The sequence below is a fragment of the Psammomys obesus genome, unplaced genomic scaffold (genome assembly GCF_907164565.1).
Source record: "Psammomys obesus unplaced genomic scaffold, mPsaObe1.curated_primary_1811, whole genome shotgun sequence".
Classification (NCBI taxonomy): domain Eukaryota; kingdom Metazoa; phylum Chordata; class Mammalia; order Rodentia; family Muridae; genus Psammomys; species Psammomys obesus.
This window is the reverse complement of record NW_026585644.1, coordinates 3907496-3920885: the sequence shown is the minus strand read 5'-3', so window position 1 is coordinate 3920885 and position 13390 is coordinate 3907496. Positions and strand designations below refer to the sequence as shown.

Genomic DNA, 13390 nt, shown 5'->3' with positions numbered 1-13390 from the left:
CTCTGCTTTCCACTCTGTCTCTCTCTGTCTCAACTTTACTACTCTTGTGCCCCCCTTGGCTGCAATTGTGACTTCTCAGCTGTCTGTCACTGCTGTAGCCACTATCGCAGCAATGGCTGCCCAGGAGGGAGTTCCTGCCAGCCCTTTGCTGGTGCGGCCACCGCTGCTCCTGCTGCCTGTGGAAGCTGCATGGCTTGAGGCTTTACTGGTATCTGTAGCAGTCATGATAGCCGGCCATTCTGCAGCTTTTGCAGAATCACTTATTTCATGTCATTGTCACAGAATACCTAACAAACAGTCTGTAGGAGGAAAGACTTGTTTGGGTTCAGGATTTCAGAGGGAAGGAGTGGCAGGGTGGCTGGGTCTTCATGGCAGTGGGAGCTTGCCCCAGTGGCCACCCACATCATGCCAAGTTAGGAAACAGAGAGCAGAACTGTGACACGTAGAGACACCATGACTCTCAGACTTCTCTGACATAACCATTAAGTGGTGTTCTAGAGGCTCTTGTGAAAACTGGCAGAAAGACATTTGAGGAGCTAGCCCTGCTGCCTGGGCTGCAGAATCTGCTTTTCGGGTCTTTCAGTATCCAGTCTTCCTATGATACTGTAGTCTTCCATGTACGTGCAAACCAGTGTCTCAATTACAGTGAGCTTCTGTGTGCCCTGTTAGCCAGCAGCTGCCTCTCCTGTTGTGCTTGCATCGCTTTATACAATTTCTCTGTTTAGAAGAAGGTAAGGTAAAAACGGTTGCATTAAAAACAGTAGTTTCAAGTTAGAAGTGTATTAGAAAATTCAAGTTTTAGCAATTTATAGCACTCCCAATCTAAGGATGGCTTTTTCATTTCATGTGGATGTCATAGGAGTCAGGTACATAGAGTTCAAACACAAAGTGTGGCTGTTAAGTAAAAACCGTTTCCTAGAGGGAGAGTGAAACCAACATTGTGCATTACATGGCTTTGTTTTTGCCTGGAGAGTCAAAAGACCAGTGTGCTGATGAGTTGAAGGGGATCTTGTGAATTCAGAAAAGGAATGTGAACATAGCAGAGATTACGAAGACAGCCAGGTGTGGTGGCACACCCCTGTGGTCCCAGCATGCAGGGAGGCAGAGGCAGGCGGATCTCTGTGCATTCAAGGCTAGCCTGCTCTAAAAATCGAGTCCAAGACAACAAAGGCTATGCAGAGAAACTCTGTCTTTAATTAAAAAAAAAAAAAAAAAAAAAAAGACACCACAGGTTAAATTTGAAACCATTGCAACTTTGTAAAGTCTTCTCTTTGAGACCACTGCAAGCTTTCATACTGTTAGTGATGGGTTTTTTTTTTTATGCCCTTCCTTTAAAATGTGTTTTTTTTTCCCCTAGGGGGAATTTGTTGCCTGTCTCCTTTCCCTATTACGACAAATGACAGATAGACATTATCAGCAACTTCTGAATAGTTTCAATACAAAAGAAGAACTAAGGGTAAGTGCTATTCACATTTTTTCTCTTCCACTTTCCCTGTCCTTCAGCTTTGCTGTTCAGAATGGTCCTTTGGCAGTTGTTCTGCCTCTTCCCATTAAGCTGTGCGTTTTCTCAGTTGTCCTAACAGATCTTTTCTATATTGGCTCTTGAGTTGTATTTTTGTTTTTTGTTTTAATTAAACAAATCTATAAGCCATTATTTTAGAGAAAGATTTTCATCAAATTTTAATCACATCTCATCAAAGTATGGAAAGTAAAACAGAAAGCTTTTCAAGGGAAGTTTTGGCTGAGTGTAGATGCGGAACTACGCTCATAATTAACCTGTAGCTTGAGCTGTACATGCAGCTTAGAGGAAAAGCTCTTGCTCAGCATTCAAATCGACTGGGTCTGTTCCCCAGCACTGAGAAATGAATGGCTAACTGAGCAAATAAATGAAATGTCACTTCAATGCCCTGACATAGCACATACCCCATTGGTGGTTTTGGTTTTGTTTTTCTTTTTTAAACATTTATTGGATTCTTGGGGGGTGTTTGTTTGTTTTGTTTTGTTTTGTTTTGTTTTATGTGACTTTCCCAGCCTCCAGCCACTAAGGTTTAAATTTCTTGGTGTTTAAAGCTCTAATTGGTTCATTGCTCTGAGGGCACATCCCTAGGTGTTTGGCTAGAATATAAAGCAGCCTTGAGAAACAGTATCCTAAGACATAAAGATCTGGGAGTGGGTACGGGCTTTATTTTAAAGGATAATTTTAAGAAGGGAAAGATCCTACCAGTTGCCTCATCCAGCCTTGAAATGAGGGTATGTGTCTACTTTTATTGTATCTTTTTATGCCATGACTGGTTGATATCCCTGGGAGGCCTGCTTTTCTGAAGGGAAAGAAGAGGAATGGATCTGGGAGAGAAGAGAGGTTGTGGGAAGAGTGTAGGCGTATTTTTTTTTTTTTTGGCTATTTTATTGGGCTTTTATATCTACCACCCTTCTCCACCCCAACCCCCCCCCCCAAACCTCCGACACTAGGTCAGCAAAAGGAAAAAAAAGGTTAGAGGAGAAAGGAGACCTCTTTAGACTACTTTCTGATGATTAGGGCCATTGGGTTCCTAGGGCTAAGTCCAGCCTTCATCAGACTGTCCAGCAATCCATCAAACTAGCAATCCAGTAATAGTAAATGCGGCAGGAGGGACCAGCAGCAGCAGCAGGGGGAGCAGCAGCAGGGACCCACAGCAGCTGCCACAGTCAGGCCCTCTCAGAGCTCTCCCATTTATGGAAATAACAGATAAATGAACAGTTCTTGATATGCGCCACGTAGATGTTTTAAAAGATTACAATGTAAATAAAGCAATAAAGTTCAAACACAATTTAAAAAAAGAAGGGAGTTACGTGATCACATTTGTCTAGTTGCACAACTGAAAGTGGATTAGCCAAGGCCCAAACAGGAGACAGAACCATGTAAAGAATTTGCTGTGGTAATCTAAGCTAGAAATGACTGTGCTTTATGTCAGAGTTAATTTCAGCTGTCAACTTGATGGAAGCCAGAGTCACCTAGGAAGAAAGACCCTCAGTTGAGAAAGTGGCCAGGTTAGATTGGGCTGTGGCCAATGTCTATGAGGCAGTTTTTAAGTTGTTAATCATGTTGGAGGGCCCTGGCCACTGTGAGTGGTCCTGTCCCTGAGCAGGGAGACCTGGGCTAGATAAGAAAGATGGCTGAATAAGCCGCAGGGAGGAAGCCACAAAGAAGTGTTCCTCTGTTGGCTTCTGCTTCCATTTCCTACTTTGAGTTCTTGCCTTGGCTTCCCTCAATGATAGACTATCACATGTAAACCAAAATAAAACCTTTCCTCTCCAAATTGCTTTTGGCTATGGTATTTATCATAGCAATAGAAAGTGTACTAGGAAGCCAGAAATAGAGGCAGTCATAGAGGCAGAGTTAATAAATTTGGGAATTTGAATTGACAGGACTTAATGACCCATAAAAAAAAATGTTAAAACTCTCTCCAACCCTTAAATTTTGTTAAAGGTGAAGGAGGGGGCTAGAAAAAATAGCTGAGATACTAAGAGCACCTACAGCTCTTCAAAGGACTTGAGTTCAATTCCCAACAGCCATGTCAGGAAGCTCACAACTGTCTGCAACTCCAGCTCAAGGGGGTCTGATTAGTTTGTTTGTTTGTTTGTTTGGTTAAAAAAAAGGAGGCATTGGCTCATTCGAGGCTTTCTAACCACCAAGAGGTTGTTGGTACTATTTCACAGAATGGAGATTAAGAAGGAGTAAATGTGCAGGATTGGGAGCAAAATAAATCGGGTTTTAGGCTGAGTTTAGCCACTTAAAGGATATTGAAAAGGCAATGTTTGGTAGATAGTATGTAATGTTCAAGAAAGAGGGATGGGCTGCAGGTATAGATTTGGGAACTATCAGCCTATAAATAATTGATATTCCAGGAGTAAATGTGAGCATCTAGGAGTGTGTAGAGTTAAAGGGTCTGCCTAGAGTCAGAAGTATCAAGGGGCAAGGAATAGTGAATGATGAAAAGGTCCACGGATGCTGGCGACCAGATGAGCACTTCCACTGTAGTGATGGGCGTGGGAGCCATACTGTCATGGATTGAAGAATGAATAATGGATGTCATGGGATAGGTAATTTTCAAGAATGAAGCAACTAGCTGCTGAAAGAGAGGTTGGATGTCTGGGGAATATTTATATGTACCCGAGGCTGACAGAAAGATGTTTAGTAATTATAACTGGTTAGAGATAGATAAAGACAGATAGTGAGGGACTGGCCCACAAGATTCCTGAGAAGTTAGCAGATGGCAAAAGAGTGAGGAAAGCTCACCTTTCCTAGTATAAGATTGAAAAAGAGGAAACTGGAGAAAATGTGAATTAGAGGCCATTGACTTGATTTACTGAAGGCCAATTTTCTAGTGTCAGCTTACCAGGGCTCAGTTTTGTGCCAAGCTGAAGTAACCTTAGTTGAGCCCCTTAAAACTCTCCTGCAATAATTTCCAGAGGTGATAACATTGATCTCAGGCCCCTTATATGAAGTCCTTTACATCAGAGGTTTTTCGGAAATCGGCGTTTTATAACTTCAGAGAGCTGATGTGCAGCATAACACCATATGTTAGCCTGTAGCTCTCCAGTGAGATCTGCAGTAGAATGCACCATCTCCTCCAGAGGAATGCATAATCTGGGTGAGATTTTTGGTGCTAAGTGGCTAATAAAATAAAGCATTTTAGAGCCCTTTTAGATTTTGATATCACAATAAAGACATGAAGACCTCTGACAATAAACACTGTGTATAGACTTAGCTATAATAAAGCAGGACCATTCATGTAAGTGATTAATACCAACTCATTTACTTCTCAAAAGCAATGCATGTGAGCCAGAGTCAGCCTTGGGAAGTCTAAATGTTTCTAGGGATTGACAGATGTAGTTCATGGCCAAATCTGGCCTAACTGCTTATTATTAAAAAAAAAAAAAAAAAGTTTCATTGAACACAGAGAGAGACACACACACATTAACACACATTATTGTTATTAATAAGTGTGAATACTCAGGCTTCTCTTCAGATCACATGAGTCTGTCACTTTTTTACCTAGTTAATGTGGTTTCTATAAACAATAATGGCGACCCTCAAACCTTGAGCTATGCATGCCTCTGAGCCCCCTTGAGCTATTATTTTTTTTATCCTCTGCACCCTTAAAGGTTGATTGATGCCATTATTCCCAGTACCTAAGGACAGTGAACTTTCCCTGAACTTCAATAAGCCAGTGTTTATCCTCATGTTACTGAGAATTTCCTTCGTCACCTCTTTAAACACACGAAAGTGTTTCTAGTTAATAAACGGAGGATCATTGGATGTTCCTAGTTCTACATTTAGGTTTGAAATTTAACAAAGTAGCTATAAGGCAAGTGCCAAGTGTAGTGCTATTTGATGAAAATGTACACCAATGTTGGACTGTATGCTAAAATGTCAAATAACTTGTAAGTCTTTAGAAGAGGTAAGCAGAAGTCAGCTTCCTGACTTAATCCATCTTCTGTTGCTGTAACAGAATGCCTGAGACTGCATAACTGAGAAAGACGTTTATTTTGGTCCATAGATCTGAAAGTCATATTGCTAAGTCTTGGGATATATACATTTGAAATTTATAATGACAGGTTACGTGCTCAGATTTCAGATGGGTATTCTTGCCATTCTTTATTCCTGGTGTCCCTTCCTTTCCCCCTTTTCTTGCCAGTTCAGAGAAAGATTTGTCTTAGCTTTTCCCAAATACGTCTCCAAATCAAACTGAATTTTAGAAGAATGCAGTTCTCGGGTAACAACTGAGACTAACAGTGCTTTAGCTCCATTTGTGCTTAAAGAAGCTGGCTGCCTGTAGGGCTATTGTTGAAGTGGCTCCCAGCCTTTTGAACAGCTGCCATTTCTTTTTGGTCCTCAGGTACTTGTGTGTGAGTGGCGTGAGTCACAGTGTCAGAGCACTGTGTGGGAGGGAGCAGAAACCTAAGAGCTGGTCGCCTATAGTGTTTCTTTTTTTTTCAGTAGAATATTACATTTTTAAAAAATGAACAAAAGTAGTCAGTAGGTAGCGATTAAGTATTTTTTCTTTCTGCAGTTGGCAGTGTTTTATTATACGCCTACCTTGTACTGGGGGCTAAAGTTTTGTCCATATCCTTGGTATTTCATATACAGCACTGAAATCCTCATTGTTGATTATGTGCTTTCATAATGAGCCCCAGGGATCTTGATGTAGGCATGAGATTATACATATTCTGGAACTTTCCACTGTCAAAACAGATCAGACCCAGCCTCTAGCCAATCTGTTTTGTTTCTTGTGGCAGGATCTTGTTGTGCAGCCAAGGCTGGCCTAGATTAGCTCAGCTTGGCCTAGAACTTGCTAGGCACCCCAGGTTGATGTTGGTCTCATGGTCCTCTTTCTGAAGCCTCCTAAGTGTTGAGATTGCTGGTCACTCAACCACCACAACAGCCTTAATCCAAGTTTAAACATCCTAACAATCCTCCCTGCCTGCTGGACCGCTCCCAGCATCTTTATCGCAGTGCCCCTCTGCCTACCTTCCAGCCTTATCCCCCACCCATTTCAAAACACAGTCCAGACATTTAACTTGTTCGTTCCCAGCAAGTCATGCTTACCATCTGTAACTCCTCTGCATAGTTTTGAGGGCTTTGTTGTTACTGCTGTTGTTCCCTGCTGTCTGAACCTCTATGGTGAAGTCTTCAAAGGAGGCATGTGCTGTTCACTGGTTTGGTGATTGGTTGTTGTTGTTATGTTTTGTTTTTTGTATTGTCGGTGTCTTTGGCCAGTTGAGTTGAAGCCGTGTCATTGTGTCATAATCGCAGAGCCTGGAACATAAATCTATGCCTAGTAAAGGAATCTTCTTACCCAGTTCCTGCCTGCATCAGCCACCTGCTCCCACACAATCATTTTGACTTCTCTTACTTTGCATATATTGATTACAGAACAATAATTCTACCACTCGAAAAGATTGACAAATACCTGGGAGATAGTTTTGTATGACATACTTCAAGATTCCACTTTAAGAGTGCAAATTTTAATGTGATAAATGTTACTAATGCCCCTTATTAAATTCAAACCCTCTATAAGGCTTACCCCTTTAAGTGTTGTAACAAATACGTAAGGTCACATCTGACAGCAGATAGCCTAAGTGGCAGAAGAGTGTTCTTAGCAGTGCCCTGTCCACTGTTCTCATCAGGACAGGACACTCCTAAGAACATGCAGACCAAGCTGTCCATCAGCTCCTTATGTGTAGGGGGCCTAGATCCAGTCCATGCTAGATCTTTGGTTGGTGGTTCAGTCTCTATAAGCCCCCATGGGCCTAGGATAGTTGACTCTGCTGGTCTTCTTGTGGAGTTCTCTTTGGGTCCCTCTGTCCTTCCCCCAACTCTCCAACAAGATTCCCAGATCTCTGTCTAATGTTTGGCTGTGGGTCTGAGCATCTTTTTTGACCTGTCACTGGGTGAGCTTTTTCAGAGGACAGTTACCTTGGCTCACATCTGCAAGCACAGCAGTGTATCATTGTGACAGGGCTTTGCTCTCTCCCATGGAGTGGGTCTCAAGTTGGGCCAGGCATTGGTTGGCCGTTTCCTCAAACTCTGAGACATCTTTATGCCTGCCATTCTTGTTGGCAGGCGAAGTTTTGGGTCAAAAGTTTTGTGGGTGGGTTGGTGTCCCCCTCCCTCCATTGGAAGTCCTGCCTGGAAATAGGGGATGACCTCTTCAGTCTCTGTATCTCCCACTGCTGAGAGTCTCGGCTAGAGTCACCCCATATCCTCCCAGGAGCCTACTCTGATGCAGGTCTCCAACTTGTCCCAGCAGACCTTACCCATCAGCTTCCCATCTCTCTCCTAGCCCTACTGCCTCCCATCCCTGCTTTCCCACATCTGGTCCCCACCCTCACTCCCTCAAGACCCAACCATACCACTACAGGCAGATACCTGAAAGATGTTCCACCATACTGCAAGGACCTTTGTTCAACTCTGTTCATAGCAGCTTTATTCATAATAGTCAGAAATTAGAAACAACCCAGATGTCCCTCAGCTGAAGAACGGAAAAAGAAACTGTGGTACATTTACACAATGGAATACTACTCAGCAATTAAAAACAAGGAAATCATGAAATTTGCAGGAAAATGGATGGAACTTGAAAATATCCTGAGTGAAGTAACCCAGACCCAGAAAGACACACATGGTATGTGCTCACTTGAAAGTAGATACTAGCCATATAATACAGGATAACCATACTACAATTTACAGACCCAAAGAAGATAAATAACAAGGCAGGCCCAAGTGAGAAGCTTGAATCTCACTCTGAAGGGGGAATAAAACAGCATTGGAAGGAGATGAAGAGATAAACTGGGTAGGAGAGGGGATAAGTAGGGGAACTAGGGTGGAGAACAGGCTCAATATTTATTTACTTGTGTGTATATGAGTGCTCTACCTGCATGTACACCTGCATGCCAGAAGAAGGCATCAGATTACATGATAGATGGTTGTGACACTCCATGTGGTTGCTGGGAATTGACCTCTGGAAGAGCAGCCAGTGCTCTTAGCCACTGAGCCATCTCTGCAGCACCCCACAAGTACTTCTTAAATTCTTCCATTTCCATAACTAACAGAATGTGTCCTAACTAAACAGGGATACTGGCATCTAACCCAGTACTGGGCACACAGTAAAGGACCCAATATTTGGAAGTAAGCAAATGGAAAGAATTTTTCAAATCATAGTAACCTCTGCCTGCCTTCCTGAACATGAGCCTTTTCTTGCTTTGGAAGATTTTTCTTGAAGACTTTCTTTCCTGTACCTCTTATGTTACAGAAAAAAAATTCCAAAGCAGCACTTTCCAATTTCTTTTTTGTGTTGAACCTTGCTCTACAGCGTGACAGTGGTAAGGGTAGCGTATTATGTGCATTACACAACCAAATAATCTGCCAGGGTGCCCATTTTCAAATGGGGCCCTGTGAAACCGTTGTTCCTGGTGTAAGCCAAGTAAGAATCTTTGGACACATAAATGTTCTTTGCAATAGAATAAAAAGACTCTGCAAGTTACGTGTGCAGAATCCTGGTACCTACTTGTACAAAAGCACGCGCATAGGAAAAGAGAAGGATAGACTAGACCTGGAAGCAATAGTTTCTAGGGCAGGAAAGAGGAAGACTCAGGAAACCATCTCTTTCTTTATCCAAGCACTTGGCTCCTGCTCTTTACACTACAGGGGCTTATAGTAAATAAACTGCAGCCTCTCAAAAAGCAACATGCCGATACTGGCTGAGCTACACTGTCTCTCGGCATCACAGTGGGATGTGCTCCGCTTATCACCCTGTAGTCAGAGGAAGCATTAGAAAAGTAGCAGGGCGCTCTATGAGTAGGTAAGTCAATATATTAATTTTTTCCACAATGCTAACTACAGGAGACCCCTCAGGTTTTCCAAGTATGAGAGCTCAACTCCTCAAACATTGAATAAATCCCCAAGGTTATTGAGCTATTTGTTTAATTGCTGGAGCAGAATTAAAATATAGATCCTTCTGATTCCCCTTATTTCTTTTTCTTTAATTAAATGTGTCTTGTCCCACGAATGTAAATGATAATTAGCTGGGTACCTTACAAAGCCACTTGAAGACCGAGAAAGTTTCCTCAGGGTGTGTGTGCATGTGTGTGTGGGGAGGGGGGTGCTATATCAATACATAGGCTTGAGTGCAATATCACCTGCCGCCGCCGCCTTGTATTTTATGAGATAAATGGGTGGATGGGAAGACACAGAGGCAGCTTATGTAGCCCCAGCTCCTGCATCTGCCATACCTTCCCTTTGGCCCAGCACTGAAACGCTGGAGCTGCTAGCCCCTAAGATAGGAGCGTGGCCTCGTCGTCCACCTTTCTGGCAGTCTCGCAGTCAGCTGCCCAGGCTCCCCTACCCCACCCCATGCACATTCCTGATGCCGCCAGGCGTGTTTCCCCCAGTTTCCAACCATACAACCAGACAGAGGTTGTATGGTTAGAATATGAAAGTTCAGAACTTTTTAAACTCCTAATTGTGCTCTGTGAAACTCAACTATACTCCCCACTTACGTGATTTTATTACATAAGGTAGAAGACCTTTGAACGATAAATGCAAAAACTTCTCCTCAAGGATGTGTATCATGTCTCAGAAACCCGGAAGAATTAACTGGAAAGCTGTTACAGTAATGCTCAGAAGTGCTTTTAAAAGAACGCCATACAATTTTATTATGCTAATGACCTACTGTGTAAAAACAGGGCTAAACAAAGTGCCTGGGCCCCGTGTCTGCTCCAGCCTAACTCTGCCACTAAGCTACACTCCCAGCCCTCCAGATGACGTGGCCTGCTGCAGAATACCTTAGGAGAGACATGTCCTTCTAGCGACTGCAGACTTGTACAGGAGCTATACCCCTGTGTAAGGACAGGTGACCTAGTGGGAATGATTTCCACGTGCTGCATACTATAGACCAGCATATGTGTGCTGATGCCAAAGAAGCTGAAATAAATTCTTGTCAAAATATTTGTGGACTTGATTGAAGCTGTTAGAATGTGTAAAAAGAAACACACACACATACACACACACACATACACACACACACAGGAGAGCGACCACACGGTTCTCAGTTTTTAAGCCTCTTCTGTTGATATGAGTGACAGTCATAATCTTTTATTCAGGCAGCTTACACGTTTAGCTTGATGTGTTATTAGCTTTGTAAACACAAATCTTGTGTTTTGAGTTGCTGTCTATCAGATTGTTAGAGAAATGTATTTTCCTAGAATCACTTAAGGTTTCCCAAAATAACACTTTCAAGTTTGCTAGTCAATCAACTTAAGCTAGACTTGGTTGAGCTGGTCTCCTTCTGGTAGAAAGCTCCAGTTCTTCAATGATGAGTGTTCTGTTCCCTTTTTTCCTTCCTTTAAGTATCATGTATGTTAATATCTTGGGTCTTATCGCTTGTAATCCTTAAAGAAGTGCTAATTCTATGTCTGGAAACTCATATTGCAAATGTCTGACAACAACTTTCTGTCAAAAGTGTAAGTGTTCACACCAAAAAGATGCTAACTATGTATAGCAAAGCATTTGCTAATTAACTGGACTTAGCTATCCCTAAATGTATGTATACTGCAAATAGTATGTACGTGGTAAAAGCGTGCAATTCTGTCAGTTTCAAACAGATTTTCAAGACATCTTTAATTATTTCAAAGATTTTCTTCTTAATTGCGTGAGTGTGTGTGTGTGCACCTGTATGGGCATGTGAGCACATGAGTACAGTTACTTACGAGGCCACAAGAGGATATCAGACCCCCTGGACTTGGAGTTACAGGCAATTGTGAGCCACACATGTGGGTGCTGGGAACTGAGCTCACATCTTCTTCAAGAGCAGAGATTAATTGCCAAGCATTTTCTCCAGCCCTAAACAAAAGCCTGTTAAGTTAAAATAAATAAGAGCAAAACAAAACAACAAAAACATAGGAGCAAGGGGCCTTTCTAGGCTGTTAAACAGTAAATGCTGCTGCCCTCTGGTCTGGTGTCTGTGCACAAAGTGTCTTTTGCTCTTGATGCTGGTAAGCACTGGCCCACCTCAGCACGCAGCATCTTTGAAATTCTGTGCGATGCATGAAGGATTCCCTAAGTCCACACCTATCCTCTTAGTTCTGCAAAAATGCCCTCTAAAAACACAGCTTATCATATGAGATTCTTTGGTGAAAATAACCTTTCAAATCTCAACAACCATTCAGCTGAGCTGAGACAATTTATTATGTTCCTGGGCTGAGAAGTTCTAACATTTAGGACACTATACTTGAGGAAAGGGGAAAGTCTGTCTGCTCATCTTCTGGAACAAGTTTTCCATGTTGTCTCCAGGACCTATGTTTGTAGAGCCTGTGAAGATGAGTGGAACATGATTTCCCCTGCTCTGGAAAATGAGATGATGAGGAGCAGTTAGTCTGAACAGGGAGTGGGGAGAGCGAGCATGCAGGCCCCCTTCCCCTGGGAGGCAGTGAGACTCCCTTCTCTGCAGGTGCTTAATCATTACAACAACAGTGCTTTCTCTCTGTGTGCTGACAATTAAACCATCTCTTTCTTCTTTATCCAAGGATTTCTTGCTGCAGATTTTTACTGTGTTCCGAATATTGATACGCCCAGAAATGTTCCCCAAGGACTGGACTGTCATGCGCCTGGTTGCTAACAAGTAAGACTTTTCTGTGGATAATTGTGCTTCAACCTGCATGGGAAAAGGATGCTCTAGAATGTTCTTGGTAGCTTCATCACAGTTAAAACTTCCAGGTTCTAAGGGGTTTTTTTTCTTTATCAAATCAACTTTTTCAGTTGTTTTGAACAATATTACTAATTGTCTTAAATTGTTGTTTAATATGATTATATTAATGTCTTTTAAGAATCAAACAACATAGCCAGAAATCTTGATGCATACCTTTGATCCCAGCACTTTAGGTGATACAATCAGTGGAATCTCTGTGAGTTCGAGGCCAGCCTGGTTTGCAGAGTAAGTTTCAGGACAGCCAGGGCTGCACAGAGAAACCCCTGTCTCAAAAAGAAAGAAATAAGAAAACAACAAAAAACAGAAAAAACAACAACAAAAAGAATCAAGCAATATAACAGTGTGATGGCTATTACCTGTATCCTAAGCATTAAAGAGGGACATTAAAGAGCCGGGATTTGGGTGTGGTCAGATGTCAGGCTTCATTCTGTCCCTATAAAGTTTAAGGCTATGGACTGAGCTGCTCTCTCAGCTTCCTGTCTCCCTAGGCTCAGAAGATAATGAAGGTAAACTTTAGAACAAGGTCTTCCTCTTCACTTTCAAAACTGTCTTTTAGCTCGTTTCGTTAACATTCTCTTGCCATCCATCGTTTTTCAAATGCCAAATAGGCCAGGGTCACCGTCTGTCCCCGCAGCCCTGCAGGTGTGATGGTGGTAAGAGCTCCAGGAATGCAGCATTCAGTTTTGATGAGATATGCTTAAGATGGCTTCTGCTTCAGGGTGCGTTCGTAGACTCGGGGGTGTTAAAATGAAACTTGTGAAGTAACAAATAGTGTCTTGTGGCATATTATATTTTACATAAGCACTGAGCAGCTTCTCCACTCTGAAGACTAATTGAGACAGTGAAATCACCCTCTTTAGAATTCAGCATATGTGTTTTGATATCTGCGAAAGAGTCAAGCGGCTGCTTCTCCGGGTGTCTGCATGCTTGGAGCTCTTGCTGGTGCGTTTGCCCTAAATTACCAAAGACTCATGATAACTGAAAAGCTGGATGAAGTAGTGTGGGCAGCCGGGAAGAGGTCCGGGCTACCAGCAGCAGCGCAGAGTGCCCACTTCTGGCTGTTCTGCCTGCCCTGCGTGCAGAGCACCATTTGGCTTCAAGTAAAAGTTTCAGTGGCAGACCATCAAACTGAAAATCTAACATTT

At 42.6% G+C, this 13390-nt stretch overlaps 1 protein-coding gene across 6 annotated transcripts in view; it reads left to right on the top strand.

Moving 5' to 3' along the window:
* The window catches only part of Dock4 (dedicator of cytokinesis 4), a 381158-nt gene that overhangs the window by 292423 nt on the left and 75345 nt on the right, over nt 1–13390 (top strand). For all 6 annotated transcript variants that reach the window (XM_055624110.1, XM_055624087.1, XM_055624080.1 and 3 more), the window contains 2 exons: nt 1358–1456; nt 12064–12158. In XM_055624110.1, the coding sequence (XP_055480085.1) occupies nt 1358–1456; nt 12064–12158 (194 nt within the window). The remainder of the gene's footprint in view (nt 1–1357; nt 1457–12063; nt 12159–13390) is intronic.